Source organism: Patella vulgata, chromosome 5 (genome assembly GCF_932274485.2).
Source record: "Patella vulgata chromosome 5, xgPatVulg1.2, whole genome shotgun sequence".
Taxonomy (NCBI): Eukaryota; Metazoa; Mollusca; class Gastropoda; family Patellidae; genus Patella; species Patella vulgata.
In genome coordinates, this window is record NC_065883.2 from 59452040 (window position 1) to 59468054 (window position 16015).

The following is a 16015-nucleotide window of genomic DNA, read 5'->3' on the forward strand; positions in this document are numbered from 1 at the left end:
ATGATAATTATTACATTACCAAAACATACATACATGTACAAACATGGCACCAAAATCTTTTTTTTTTAATTTGACTTTGAACATCTGTTGTGGTAGGGGCAACTTTTATTACCTGTGTGTGTAAAGTTTTCAATACAATGAAATGATATCTAGACCAATAACTATCTGAATCAGTTATTATCTGAAATCATTGAAAATCCTTCATCTGATGAACATAAACACTGTGTATGAATTAACAAGCAATTGTGGACAACGAACCGACAGTGATAATAATAATACAGCCATATATGCATGTTATGAAAATTAACCGAGATCTCTTCACTTATTTTTGTTAGGCAGACATTAATGTATTACAGATAGAAGATAAATAAGACCTTATATTCTCCTACATGAATCTCATTTCAATGTTTGGACGAACATGACTGACAATATAATTTATTTATTGTTATTATCAGCCTTGCAGCAAATCTCAGACTAATTTATCACAACTTACAACCTTAGAACACAAGAACATGTTCAGTACACAATATTCCTGCAAACAAATCATAAAGAGTAGAACGATGACCTCATCGCCAATAGTTACAACCTTTATAGGAAGCCGGTCATCCAATCAATAATCAATTGGGAATGATTGGAGAGCAGGATTTTAATGGCTAATATCTCTCCTATATATGGAATATTTATCATCCATAGTATTACTGTAACTGTATAGTGATTTCATAATTTAATATGAAATTTATATGATTTGTCAAAAGACAGTTTTCTTTTTCATCTGAAAGCTGACAAATGCACGAGTCATTAATTCAAATGAATCACAATTCTATACTTTTACATGTTTTGTCATGCACACAGAGTTATTTGATTTTCTGAAACCTGACAAAGGAAGCTGACAAATTGATTCATCTTGGCGGATCTTCGTTTTTATTAGGCCTCATTCTACTAAATACATTTTGAAAGTTTGAAAGTGTTATAGAATTTTGCTCCATATTCTGGAAATAAATTCTGAATTTACCTGCATCATTGTTTCAATCTCACTGATGACCTGGTCAGCGGATATAATGGTGTCATCATCCGACAGTCTGTTGATAATTAGAGAATGCATATCAAATGCTTGGGCTAGTTCTTCATCATCAGATAGATCTAAGTCTTGACACTCTTGTTCCTGAAGAACATCAAATATGAAAACATTTAAAATCATTTCTTAATCATAACAATGAAGAAATAATAAAGCATTGACACATAAATTAAAATTCATAAAATACAACTAGCATGCAAATCTGGGTCAAATACACCCACCCCTTCATGAACATTTTACTTAAAATTGTGGAAGGGTTCGCAAATCCTCATTGGTCAGTTCATAGTTTCTGAACTAAAAGGACAATTTCTAATCAACTGGAGTGATTCCAACAACTTGCTATCATGAAACCAATCTAATAGGGACCGGCAACAATTTATCTGACCACTATAAAACACTCATGATTAATGTATGGATATAGCAATAAATCTGAGAATAAGTTCTAACCAACAAGAAAATAATCCCAGAGAAACCGATCCAATAGAAGCCTGTTTCAATTCATCAAACCAATGGAAATCTTGTCATAGCAGCCATGATCAGTGCATGAGTGTAATTAAGATGGTAGTCTTTTTTAAGAAATCCAAAAATTTAAGATTCAAAAATACTTATTTAAAGACTAAAGTTTACACGTGGTGTTTAAAGCCTATTGACTTTTACAATTTCTGATTTAACTAGAATAGTTATTGTTATGATCTGATTACTGGTACATGTTTTCTATACCAAATATTAATTAGTTCATGTTTTGTTATTCTTGATCATATTTCAGGGTCTTTTACCTACATAAGGATAATGTGACAACATTTGCAGGAGAGAAGGGGGAGCAGGGGAGGTGGTTTTGGAATGACCTAATTGTAATGCCCCTAAATCTAGATAGCCGGTGATCCTCTGTTTTTCCAGTTGTGGTTTCGATACCTGGTGTGAACATACATGGCTTAGTAGGCATGGGGGTTGGGGTGTGTGAGTGGGGGGGGGTGTTACTTCTCAACCTTGTAGATTTACTCTGGTTTCCTCCCACAGGAAAGATCCCTGCACATACACTAAACATACTAAAACAAGACAATCTGTTTGTGACATCACCTTCGGTGGAAGTGGAAGTAAAACCTAACAAACAACAACAACCTTCGTGAACGGCTGAAACAACTTAGCTTCTGTGGGTGTACATTTTGTTGCCTGTAACCCATCCTCATATATTATTTAATCTGGTGTCCAAATAGCCCATGTTTATAATTATCTGTAAAACCTATTTTGAATCTGTTTTAATAAGCCAGTCTGGGACCATGTGAATAAAAGAAACATTTATTTACATCTTCTACCAGTGTGTTTGAGTCAAATTCAACCATCAAAATCGATTAAGTATTCGTCTTGAGTTCTAGAATTAACTGTCTACAATGTAAAGCTGTCTATTCTGTCAAGTATTTCTACCAAAGGTCTAGAAATTAATAGACTTGGGTCAGTTTGGTTTAACCTGAAGCAAGAGTCACGACACCGGTCATTCTGACTTTGGCTTAATTCCATCATAATATATAAATGAAGTTTTCATGTCATTGATAACAGGTATGATAAATATAGCACATGCATTAATATTTAACATGGTTTGTGTTTTTAACAACGAAATCTGACATTTTTTATAAAATAAGCAAGAGCGTACTATGGAACAGAAACCTAGCATGGCATTATCGCAGCCATCTTGTAACTGTGACTTTGTATCAAAAATCAAAGTCTGTCAATTGATGTGCAATTATCCAAGGAACGTGCATGCCAAGTTTCATGTCGATTATACTTTAATTACTTTGGGTCAGGAGGGGGGGGGGGGGTCAAAGAGCATTGCTTCCAAGAAGAACAAAAATAACTTCTAACCTTTTGCTCACAACAAAGCAGACTGGCTTCCACGATTCCCCATTTTTGCCTGCGAAATGTGTAAATTCTGCAAGGTTCTACTTATAATTTGACACACTATATACACCTTCTTTAGAACATTAAAGCCGTGTTTACACCAAGAAATAATGCATCACTAAGCATTTACACTACAATAAAATACACCTCCAAACAAAGATATACAGCACTACATAAGTCTGGACCAAACAAGCATGGCCAGTTTAGTGCTCCAAATGTTTCTGTGCATTTAAACCACCCTGGTATATTCTAGACTTTAAAGTCTCGTATTGTATGTAGTGTTAACACAATAAGCACCAAACTGGCATCAAGTAGTTCAGTTACACAGCAAAAATTTCCACTGTGTCATTGCATTTGTTAATAATTTTGCAGTTAATTTAGAAGATGACGCACCACTTGTTCATTTAGATCCATATTGCAGTGTAAACATTTGGTGCCGAATACAACACCCAATTGCCAAAATAAGCTGTTAAACAAATATGACACCAATCTAGCTTTTATAAGGTTTATACTCACAGCACCTTCCATATAATACATACAAAAAAATTGTGCTTAAATATCATGAGAAAACATTCCTAAATAAAACAAAATATTTATCTTCTGGCACTTTAACAAAACCTAATCTTCTAATAGCATGTGAATAATGTTAGTTTATACCTGCAGAATTCTTACTTGAGATTATTATAAAGACATTTCTACAGTTGATTCATTCATGTACTACGAAGATCAAAGATTGTTTGCAACCTCTTGGGTATCATAGGTGACAATGTCAATGGACACAATTCATAAACTACATTGACTGAGGATGAATTCATTATTAATCAACTGTCAATAAAGCATCTTTTCTTTATAATTTTGTTACCTTTTTCAAAATGAACAAAGTGTTGTGTGGACAAGAGGTGTACCATATTTTCTTGACTCAATGACAGACATTATGATCTAAAGAGCATTCGTTAAACCATTTCCATTGTTTTGGGTGCTTTTTTTCAGATCTCTAGAGATTGTAAATTATTAAAATCGATATATTTTTTATGCCTTTTTATTTATTTTTGAATGTTAGTTGATTACACTGAATTAATATTATTAAATATTTACTACATAAAGACTTTTAATTGTCATTGAATAACAAATACCAATAAAATAGGGGGATCACGGTGGCTAAGTGGGTAAGACACTGGCTCGCTAGCTTGGAGGTCGAGTGTTACATCCATGCATTGGCCAAGAAAGTTCATACAGATTTTCCGGCGTGCTTCCCCCTTGTAAGTGATGCAGGATGGAGGGACTTACAAGAACAGCTGTCTAGTTGTTTGGATGGTACGAAAAACCGAGGTCCCATATACACATTGGCGTGCACGTAAACGATCCCTTGACAGTTGGAATTCGATATAAGAATAGGCCGTAGTGCCGCTGTCCAGGCAAAATTTCCCTCATAGCACACTGTATGGCGTATGCCCGTCGTCATTATCCCAGTTCGAAGCAGAACAGTAGAACGTTAAACCCCATTTCATTTCATTTCCAATAAAATAGCCTTGAAAAACTAGTTGAATGCAAATATTCTAATTAAATGTGGGTTTTAAGAATCATCATATTGTTTGGTTTTTGGCCTTTCAAAAATACCCTAACCCTTTTATAACTCAAAAACGGTCATTAAAATTATAGACAATTATATAGAATGTACAAGTTGTTTTTGCGGAACTTTAAATGGAACTATTATCTTTCATTTACCCCAATATAAATTAGGAACACGATGAACTATATAATCAATACTGATAGCTATTTATTAGTTATACGTTCAATGCTGATGAACATCTGCCAAGGCTTACAGACCCAAAATCTCCAACATACGTAAGAATACCAAAATATGAATAGAAGCTAGTTCCAGGGTTTAGTGATGCCATCTTAATGCCAACTCACGTTCTTTACACCAAGCTAATTTACTCCAATTACCTAGAGATGAAGACTTCGTAACATTGAAACACGATATAAATAACATAAATTACACAAATTCATTCTTTGACACCTTTTAACACATGCCCTAAGTATCCAAGTTAATTTGTCCAATTATCATGGGATTTTATTGCCCAACAGTTGGTTCTAATAGACCTGATTCCACCACTGTACAATAGAGACTCTGAAAAGTACATCCATTACTAGCCATCACGATAATGACTTATGCAACATTTCCAAACACTTTTTTTAATTCCCACTGCCATGAAAAAATGTGCTCACTATCTGTCAGTTGAATATTGACAGACCACCTCTCTTTCTAACTGTGGCATGTGGCCAACCAATTATGTCGCAAAAATACTCTAAACATACATGGAGTAGATAGATTACATTAAATTCTAGGTTAACAAGAAAAATTTTAAGCTATGAAAAAATAATGACATCTGGACCACAAAGGAATTTAAAGAGTTAAAACAGATAAAAAGACAGACATACCGTTAATACAATTAAGAGATAAAAAAATCTATGTTTTCAAATCACAGGGAGATTATTGACATTCATTCATTATTAGGATCCAAGAAGCATTGTATGTGGTCAAAAAATTGCAAGAGGTTTCATTGTCACTGAACTTCCTCTGACTGGCCAATTAAATATCAGGAAATTTTATTTCTGCGCTACAGTTTTGCGACCTAACTGGTTGTGGCTGTATAAGAGGCGTTAGCACTTCAGAGATCTTCACCTGTTTGTTAGAAAATAATTTTAGATTTTATGTGATTTAACTTAAAAGTAAGTTATACTGAACATATTCGAATTAGAATTATAAGACAAATGCATCATTTCCGCTAAGATATACGTTTTAACTTTGTAATTTTTAGTGTATTCATGAAATTTAAGCAGATCTTAGTTTGGATAATTAGTTAAGTCCAAGTTTTCTCTGAATATCATATTCAAAAATCTATGTATTTCATGGTGAGAATAATAATGCCTCTTTAACAACTTTCTTTGTTTACTGTGTTTGTATTAACAGTAAAACATGGTGAAATAATTTTTTCTCTGTGATTGGTGAGAATTGCACACAAGAGATATTGATTTGTAGTATTATAATACCATAAATTAGCAATCTATAATTAGTTCTATCTATACAACTTATAATATGGTATTGATTTACTACATGTAAATAACAATTAAACTGAACTTATTATTAGTTCTTCATCTTTTTACTTTCCACATACATGTATATGACAATTTTGTGAATAATGATCAACACAAAATTATAGAATTCCTATTTACCAAAATAATTAAATTCTTTCATTTTAATTCATGATAGACTGTATGTCATGTGGATAACGAAACTCACAGAAATTTAAACCAGACAAATATTATAATTCAAATTAGACAATACTTTTCGTTGAAATTCAAATTAGAAACTCAGTCGATTATTAACTAAAATTCAAACTAGGTATTATTCACAGAAACTCAAACAATATACTTATATCTGCAGAAATTCAAACTATGGTAAGTAAAGTTAATAAAAGAAATTCGCAAATCATCATTCCATGATATTTTCTCACTTTATTTTGTATGCCCAAGGTATCTGAATTGCATTGCTGGAAAATTTTTTTTGCATTACTACCTTACTATAACTTATTTGAAAAAGAGAGAGAGAAATGGGGTTAAATGTCCACTTGACACAAACTAGGTCATTTTGGGACTAACATATGATTCAATTATATTTCAATAATTTACTTGCACCTAGCGGTCTTTAGGAGTGGGAGGAAACCAGAGGACCCGGGGAAAGCCCATGAAGTTGGACAGGCACCCCCTACTTCTTGTCACGTACAACCGGAGAATCAAAACCACGCCGGTTGATTCAATGACAGACCTTGATACAGCGTGCACGCGTTAACCATTCGGCCATCCAACCCCCAATTTATTTGAAAGGATAATGGATTGATCTAATGGTCTTCCTGATGTATGTAGCTCTGAGTTGCTCTTTTCAGACGAAAATAAACATCTTGACTTCTGTTTGAGTGGTATCAGCCTATGATAAATTCTTTATTCAATTTCCTCCCTGGTAAACTTATCAGTTGATTCTTGATACACAGTCCCTATAAGGGAGTCTCAATCGTGATAGTAGTAAACCGTCAGATTATAATCTAGTGACAGTCAAGGTAATCATCATCCAAGAGATTAATGTAGCTTGTATCCCCGGATGAGAAAAAAGCAAAGGATTGCAGAATGTTGTGCTGAAACGATTCACTTGTGTATCTGTAAATGGGTAAACCAACGAACACTGTTTAACAGGATAAAAGTAGGCTCATTGATCGATCTGTTTGAAAATAAAAAACAAAACTTGTCTTCCAGCATCTTATTTCCATCTAAGCTTCTTCGATTTCTGACCCACAAGAGATTTTTTATTAAATTATATACAGGCTCGGACAAAAGGCACCTGTCACAGCCTTTGTCAGACACAATTAATGCATGCACGACTGGATCTTGTTTTTCTGGGGGGTTGGATGGCCGAATGGTTAGCAAGTGTGATATCATAAGGTCTGTCATTAAGTCAACTAGCAGGGTTTCGATTCCCCGGTTGTACGTGACAAGGAGCAGCCTGTCCAACCTCAAGGGTTTTCTCCAGGTCCTCGAGTTTCCTTCCACTGCTAAAGACACCTAAGCGCAAGCAAATTATTGAAATAAAATTGAACCATGTGTTAGTCCCGAAATGGCCTAGTTTATGTCGAGTGGATGTTAAACCCCATTTTTCTCTGTCTCTCCTATCTAAGTGACTAGACATACTTTTCTTGTCAGTCATCCATAATAAATGAAGACAGGCTTGAAAAATCCTGGGGATTATTTTTGGCCCATGCTGGGATTTAAAACCAGGACATTTTGGTTGAGAGTACAGGGCCCTGACCACTTGATTACCATGGCCCCGCCCAATACTGTGGATTGATCATCAGAATTGTTGCAGCTAAACATTTTTTAAATATGAATTTTGAATTTCTGGAATTTTTTATCATTCTGATATAAGCATATATGAAGACCTTCACATTAATGATTCATTAAACAATTGATATTTTCAAATTAATCCTCACATAATAATCTATCATTAAACAACTGGTATATTCAAATTCTAGCACAAAATACTACCGGACTAAAGAATACCTGAAATAAAAGGTGTTTTCAGATGTTTTAGATAGATGATGAACCTGAACAGATAGATATCTGCATCAAAATTGCAAATGGTTTTGTTTCTTACAATTTGAATATGAAACAAGCCCATTGGAAATTAAACTACATCAAACATATTGGTGAAATTGCCACTTTTTAAATTAACCAAATAATATTCACATTTAATTTGAATCAGCCTAAACAGTTAAAAGTAGTCTTACAAGAGAACTTGTAGAACAGAAAAACTAATTATATTGTAGATGTTAGAATTCGAAGATTGATTCGCCCAGACCAGAAACTTCATAACCACAGCAGAATGGAATTATGTAGCACCAGGAATTGAATTGAATGAGAATAGATTAATCTATTGCAGAAATTCTCACTGTCTTGAGTTGATAAGTGACTTAATGTGAGAGAATTGAAAGGAAATAAGGGATTTTTACTTAATTGCAACCAGGAAATCACCTTCAGTCTAATTGTTGATATAATTGAAGCCGATTGATATCTCTGAATTCAAAATAGGTTTTCTTCACACATTCTGTCTAATAATCTATATATGTATTTTAAAATAAGTAGAAATTGAAAGTTGTATAAATTGGAAGTTAGGACCTGTATATCTCAGCAATGGCTTGAAAGTTTTGGCTACAATGTTACATACGATTCTTTGGAATAAGCTGATGTAACCATATTAAAAACTCACGCTATTTCTAATCCAGAATGGCATCTGCATATTTGGGGAGTTGACAAAATAGATATGGTAATTTAGTATAAATGCGTCTAGTTAAATGGTCCTGAACATTTATATATTGTTCATGTCTGATCTTCCATGCATAAAATAAATGCATCTGTGAATAAATTCGAAGCACAATCAAACAAAATAGCATTTAAATTCTTCTGCTATACACAACATTCCACATTGAAAAGTCCTACAGTATCTATAAAAGAATGAATCCTACGTATTCAAAATAACTACCTTTTGATTATTTTTATTTTGAATCCGAAGTAGAATGTAAGATCTAAAGCAGTGGACCAATGAATCTTCAATAGTTACATTTATGTCATAATTTTTGCAATACTAAAATAAACTCCTTAAACCATCATTTGAAGTTTTAACACCGCAACTATAAAATCAGAAATAGAAAACTTACTGATGCTTAATATCAATAACTCAAGTAATGCTCAAGTCAAAATAGATAAAGCACTGGATCATTTATTCCTATAAATTTATTAACAAAATTAAATTCGATAGAATATAACTTTTTAAATATGGTAAATTGCAATATGTAGGACCTATCATGTGATAGAATAAAATCAACAGCCATGGTCCCAGGTGTCTTTTGTCATATCTAATATTCTGACTTCGATGACTGGTAATGAGCAATATTAAAATACAGGTTGTTAGTATATCATATCCATTTACAAGATCCGATAACAAGCAAATTATTGATCAAATAAATTCAAGATCTTAGAAACTGATACCTCATCAACAACAGACTGCCACCATTTTTGTTTTTTTTATCCTTTTTCTTTTTTCTTCTACTTAAAGCATAGAACCCAGCAACAGACATTAAGTCACATAATCATACATTACAACACTTACCATATATGGATCCTTGTAACTTTAAATTCCATTCAAAGAGACGAAAAGGGATTTCACCTATCTAGATAATCACGAGCATGCGATATGTTGTTTTGAAAATAGCCCTGCGTGACGTCAGCCATATTGTTATTGCGCTAACATGGCGTCAATACTATGTATGTTGAAGCTAGAGTCGTATAGTTGGCATGGCATGGTCCGAACGATCAGCACCGACAAAAAATCAATACATTGGTGGAACTCTACAATTTTTACTACGCAGAAACTGTGAAGAACCACTCAGATATGACAATTAACAACCCTCCAATCTTATTAAATATTACCTCAGCGCTTCAATCAATGTTTATTTTAGATTTTCACTAAGAATCTATATTCGTTCTTAACAAAACATAAAGGGACACAGTTTTATCAAGAATAAAGAAGGGATTAAGAAACTTATCCCAAAAATCTTTTATTGGCATGAAGCCCAACATCAATTTAAAAATCATTTATAACACAAAAAATATTTTAATTATAAATCTAAATTTGAATATCTACCCTTTATGAAAAGTAAAATTATGTTTTAGATACTGAACTATAAAATAATATTTGTTGATTAGAGATAAGGATTAAAAGGTGTATTGGAACCTACACAGCAAGATGTTTTTAAAGAGACATTAGTGCTATTGGGGGTTCATAGATTCTTTATTAATAGCTTTTGATTTGACATAATTTGACAACAATTTATACTTGCTTTTTGGTTATAAGGAGTCTAGTATATTTTCAATAAGGCACCATTCAATATTTAGTGTATTTATTTTCTTGGTAATAGTGATAATGCTTCTTAAAACCCTCATCCTCTACCCCTTCCCTACCCACTAAGAATAAATAGCCTATATAAGTTATAACACAACACATTTTATTTTTAATTGCACAAAATATTTTATCTTTCTTACTGGTACTAGACACAATATTCTAGATAAATAAATTTGTTTTGAAATCAGTTATTGGTGTCAGAAGTGCCAATAGTGATGCCAATTAAGCCAACCCAAAATACTTTATATTTCATCTTGAAGGCATATTATCATCATTGATTGCTGACATTGCACTCGACTTTGAGCTACAAGATTTATCTTCTTCCTGTCATTATGGTTGGCGAAAAGCACGGAAAATTATAGCTTATCAACTCAAAAACGTCTCAAACACTGAAAATTATATGCAAATCATAGCCTGATACATATGATACACTACCATTCCGTAATCCAGAAATCTCGAAATACATAGAAAGGACACCTTTATATAAATATTTAAAAAGAGGAAATAAAATATCACCAAGAAAAAAAAATGCATTTAGTTCTAAATATCATAACAAAATAACCTTCGAACCACTGTAATCACTTATTATTGAACATCTAAAGGGGGGGGGGGGGCCTCTATGTCCTAAATAGGCCACTGTTCTCCAATTTCAATGATCATCTTCTGTTCCAATTTACTGACTGATATAATAATCAGGATATCAAGGTAATGAATACTTGTATAAGCTACATAAATTGTTCCACTCTTTTGGGGTTTTTTTTTCACATGATTTAAAGTGGATGCGAGCTAGAAGATGTTTAAAATTTGACACGGCTTATATAATATTAACACTGATCTTGAACCAGGCAGGATATTTTTTAAACAGAATTTTAAATACTTATTATATGCACCTGAAAAAAGATAACGGTATGTTAAATTTACCTTAGCAGTTGATATAAACGGTTGCTAACATATGTCTCACATTCTTGATGCTATAAACACTGCATATGTTAAAACATTCCATCTGCTATGGACAAATTTGCCTAAAGACTGAGACTTGTTGGGGCCCATACATACAAACCATTAGCAAAGTCGTCCATGCTAAATCAACAAGCGGTTGCCATGCAATATACGCCCAAATTTTGCAAGATATGGATAGAGAAGCTAAAAAAATAAATGTGATTTTTCGTACCATCAGGGGCCATAATCCAGTAAGGAACGCTCTGAAATGTGCGAATACGGAAAGGAACTGAGATAATTGGGATATAAACAAATATTTTAATTTCCATTCAAAATCGGACAAAAATTGTGACCTCTAGATGGTCCACAACCTTCATATTACATACTTTCACACTATTTGCGTACAAGGAGCGGCCATTTTGTCGTGCAGTTTCGTTTTGATTTTCCCGAAATTCGAACGCAACCTTCATTACGGTGCAAAGGTTATATATTTAAAAGGTTTTTAAAATTGAATAAAAATTGTGACCTCTAGAGGCTTCACTAGCTAAAAATGTGATTTTTCATACAATCAGGGGCCATAATCAATGAAGTTATGGCCTGATGTGCCCGAAGATCGAAAGAAACCAAGATATTTGGGATATAAACATATTTTTTAAGTTTCATCAAAATTTGATAAAAATTGTGACCTCTAGAGGGTCCACAACCTTGGTATTACATACTTTTACACTATTTTCATTCAAGAAGCGGCCTTTGTGTTGGGCAGTTTTGGTCCAATTTTTACGAACTTCAAACTCAACCATCATCAGGGTGTAACAATGATACATCTAAACAATTTTTAAAATTGGATAACAAGCAGTTGCTATGTAAGATATGCCCAAATTTTACAAGAGATGGATAGAGAACAAGCTAAAAAATGTAACTTTTGGTAAAATCAGGGGCCTTAATCCAGGAAATTACGGTCCGATATGCACGAATATCGACAGGAGGCAACATATTTGGGTTATAAACATACATGTCAAGTCTCATCAAAATTGGATCAAAATTGTGACCTCTAGAGGATCCATAACCTTGATATACCATACTTTTACACTATTTGCATACAAGGACCGGACAATCTGTCTGGCAGTTTCGGTCCTATTCTGACAAAATTCGTACACAACCGTCATTATGGTGTATCAGTGATATAATCGAACATTTTTTATGAATCGGAGCTAAAAATGCAATTTTTCACACAATCAGGGGCCATAATGCAGGAAGGTACAATTCGATATGTGTGAATATCGAAAGGAACCAAGATCTTTGGGTTATAAACATAAATTTCAAGTTTCATCAAAATCAGATTAAAAGTGTGGTCCAATAAAATAAATTCTATAAAGAACCTTGTAATGCATCGTGTAAGATTTCATAATGGGGATATAACTCTTGACATTTGCCTTCGAAAAATTCTATATTTCTGTATCTGGTTCTTAATTATAGGCATCCCAAAACATTTCAAACAAACCCCGTTCAGAGCAACTGGCAGTCTCGATAAACACATCAATCAAAAATATACAAATAACCATAGTTAAACAAGCAAGCAATCTCATAATTCTCTTAAATTATAGATTGGAAAAGGAAAAAAGACATTCACTAATACCTTTGTGAAGTATTTAATATGTCAGCAAAAGGTGATTTTGAATCAGCACACTTATAAATATACTCTTCACAAAAAGTAGGGGATATTGAAATGCAAATACCTATGCCGGTTGTGATATGATAAATAGTCATGGACACTTGACATGCTTTGAGAGTATGTTCACAGATGAAGAACTTATCGCTCCAATAGAACCACTTAGCGGTACGTGCGACATGAATAGTGCTTTACACGTGGGTGGGGTTCATTGTCAAATTTGACACTTCAAGGAAGGGTTTGTTTAGCGTATCTTTGCTTTAGTGTGTTACGTTTAATTTGCAATGAGACATCTTCAACATGATGAACATCTACGTGCTATTGGCAAGCTTCAAATGGGTTCTACACAGCGAGCAGTAGCCAACATGCTTAATGAGGATTTTACCGATAGGTGTGCTCGCGTTTGGAGGCGTGTAAATGAGCGTCATGCCAACGTTAATGTCAGACAGCATGACAGGTTCAGGCGTGGGTCTGTTATGGTGTGGGGAGGAATCACCATGACTGGCAGAACGGACTTGCATATTGTTCAAGGAAGGGTCACTGGTGTATAATACAGTAACCACATCCTGGCACCGATGGTTCTGCCCTTTGCTCAATGTGCAGGTCGACGTTTCATCTTTCAAGATGATAATGCCCGTGCCCACCACGCTCGTGTCGTGAATGGCTACCTCCAGTGTCACCATATTGTCCATACGCCTTGGCCAGCCATGAGTCCTGACCTTTCCCCTATACAGCATGTCTGAGACATGATCAGGATACGTGTTTGTTGATGTCAATGTCAACCGACAACACTGAAAGAATTGGCCGTGGCACTGCAACAAGAGTGGGTCATATTGCCACAAATCATGATTGGATGGTTGATTATGAGCATGCCACGACAAATTGCTGAATGTCTGAGGATTGGTGGACCAATTACTCATTATTAAGACAAAACTCAAAAATGTCCATTTTCACTTTCTACAGTGTACCTCTTTGCGAGTGAAATGGGGCTGTCAGATAAGCTGCCCATATGAACTGTTTATGTTCATGTGTAGGCAATTGGCCTGTTATTAACATACACTGGTTACCTCTAATAAAAACAGCAGTGCATTTCCGCATTTTTCTATTGTTTCTGAATATCCCCTACTTTTTTTAAAGAGTATAATAATGAGGAGTAGTTAAACATGGATAAAATACATGTTTCTTGTCTGTCAAGATTTTACAATGTATCTTATAACAAAAGCTGGACAAATCAATATTCATAACATCACTCGACCGACCTATCATAAAATTTCTATTACAAAACCTCTTTGATTGTTCTCTGCATACAATGTCACTGTCCGTTTGTTTTACATACAGTTATCTCTTCATAGTAAACCCCTCCAATAACTAGTCACTCATGATGAAATTGGGGAAGAATTTTAGTTTATTTAGAGATATCCACTTAACCTATCACCAGCAACTTTAGGTGCAGAAGTTGGTGGAAATGGTGCTAAATGGCACATTTGTCTGTTAGTTATGTAAATTATACACCACACAAGTTGAAATTTAAAGAGTATGTATTGTTAATTTTATAACTCTTGCTCGAGATGTCTCTTTATAAGCCTATTGGCACCCAAAGATTATAACAGTCAAGGCCATTCTTCATTAAGGCAATTAGTTTATAGACTTTTAATTCAAACTACTAACATATAAAAGTAATGACAGGCAAGCTGATAATCTTAAAGTCAGCCATATTGTCTGTATATGTGAATATAGAGTTAAGAAATAAATTATGCATTCTTTAAATAAAATTTGAAAAAGAAATTAAAATTAGTATCACTATTCCATAATAAAATTATCAATTATTATATGACCCAAGTCAAAGAAGCTATGTAACAACAACAGGATGTTCACATTAAATGGCTTCTTTAATTATTTCTTGAGATTTAGATTCTAGTTAGTTACATTTCAATATTCCTCTTTCTATTCACCCTTACCCCCCTATCTCATGAACTTATTCGCTTCTGAATTCCATTTCAAAGATCTGTAGTAAACTCACTTACAAGATAATATTATGACTGGCTGAAGGGGTTTCCTTATAATGTCCATTACACAGCTGTGTCAAACTGCCATTATTTTTTAAATTGTATGAATCACCCAATAACACATTAACATCGAAAAGTTCATGCCACACTAAGGCTGCGATCACACTGACAAAACAAAAATAGATTACCCAAATCAAATAAATTCAGAACAATGTTTGAGTTTACACTGTCACGATTAGAATTCAAGTTAGCACACGGTACTGCAAACACTTCATCTGGCACAGGTGTAATGAGAAGAGATACACTTTTGATATCCTACTTTCTACCTAAAGCATCTGCATTCACATACACCAGAGAACTGGTAATGGAATGGGGTTTAATGTCTCATCAATGCAATATTTGGGTCATTTTGTGACAAACATGTTGTGACTTATTTCTAATGTACAATGAGGTCGAGGTAAGTGAAATTTGTCCAGTTATTTATCAACTTCTCTTTACCAATTTCCAACTATCAAGGGATCTTTTACATTTGCATCAATGCCTAACAGGCAGCATCCGTGACAACTTGAGGCCAGGCTTGAAATATTTATACCCTTCTTCTCAGCTCGGCTTTAAACCAAGGACATTTTAGTCACAAGTCCAGTGCTCTCACTGCTCGACTATCAGTAACCAAAGTAACAAAATCCCAATGTGAACGCAGCTTTAGACTTAAATTTCTGAATTATCACTGCCTATATTTTCAAACTTTGAACATGATTTTATAGATTTTCTGATTTGATTTATAGATAATGTAGGAGGATTGTTTTAGTAGGAATAATATAGTTTCATGTCAGTATGACTTGATAGTGTTCTATGTAATGATATAAGAATAGACATTGATCAATAGGTAACTTAGTAAAAAAAAGGATGACACGGTACAGAAG

The 16015-nt window shown here is 33.9% G+C and overlaps 1 protein-coding gene across 2 annotated transcripts in view; it reads right to left on the reverse strand.

The window, feature by feature from the left end:
• The window catches only part of LOC126820869 (fasciculation and elongation protein zeta-2), a 54219-nt gene that overhangs the window by 9128 nt on the left and 29076 nt on the right, over positions 1–16015 (reverse strand). For both annotated transcript variants that reach the window (XM_050549005.2, XM_050549006.2), the window contains one exon: positions 1013–1162. In XM_050549005.2, the coding sequence (XP_050404962.1) occupies positions 1013–1162 (150 nt within the window). The remainder of the gene's footprint in view (positions 1–1012; positions 1163–16015) is intronic.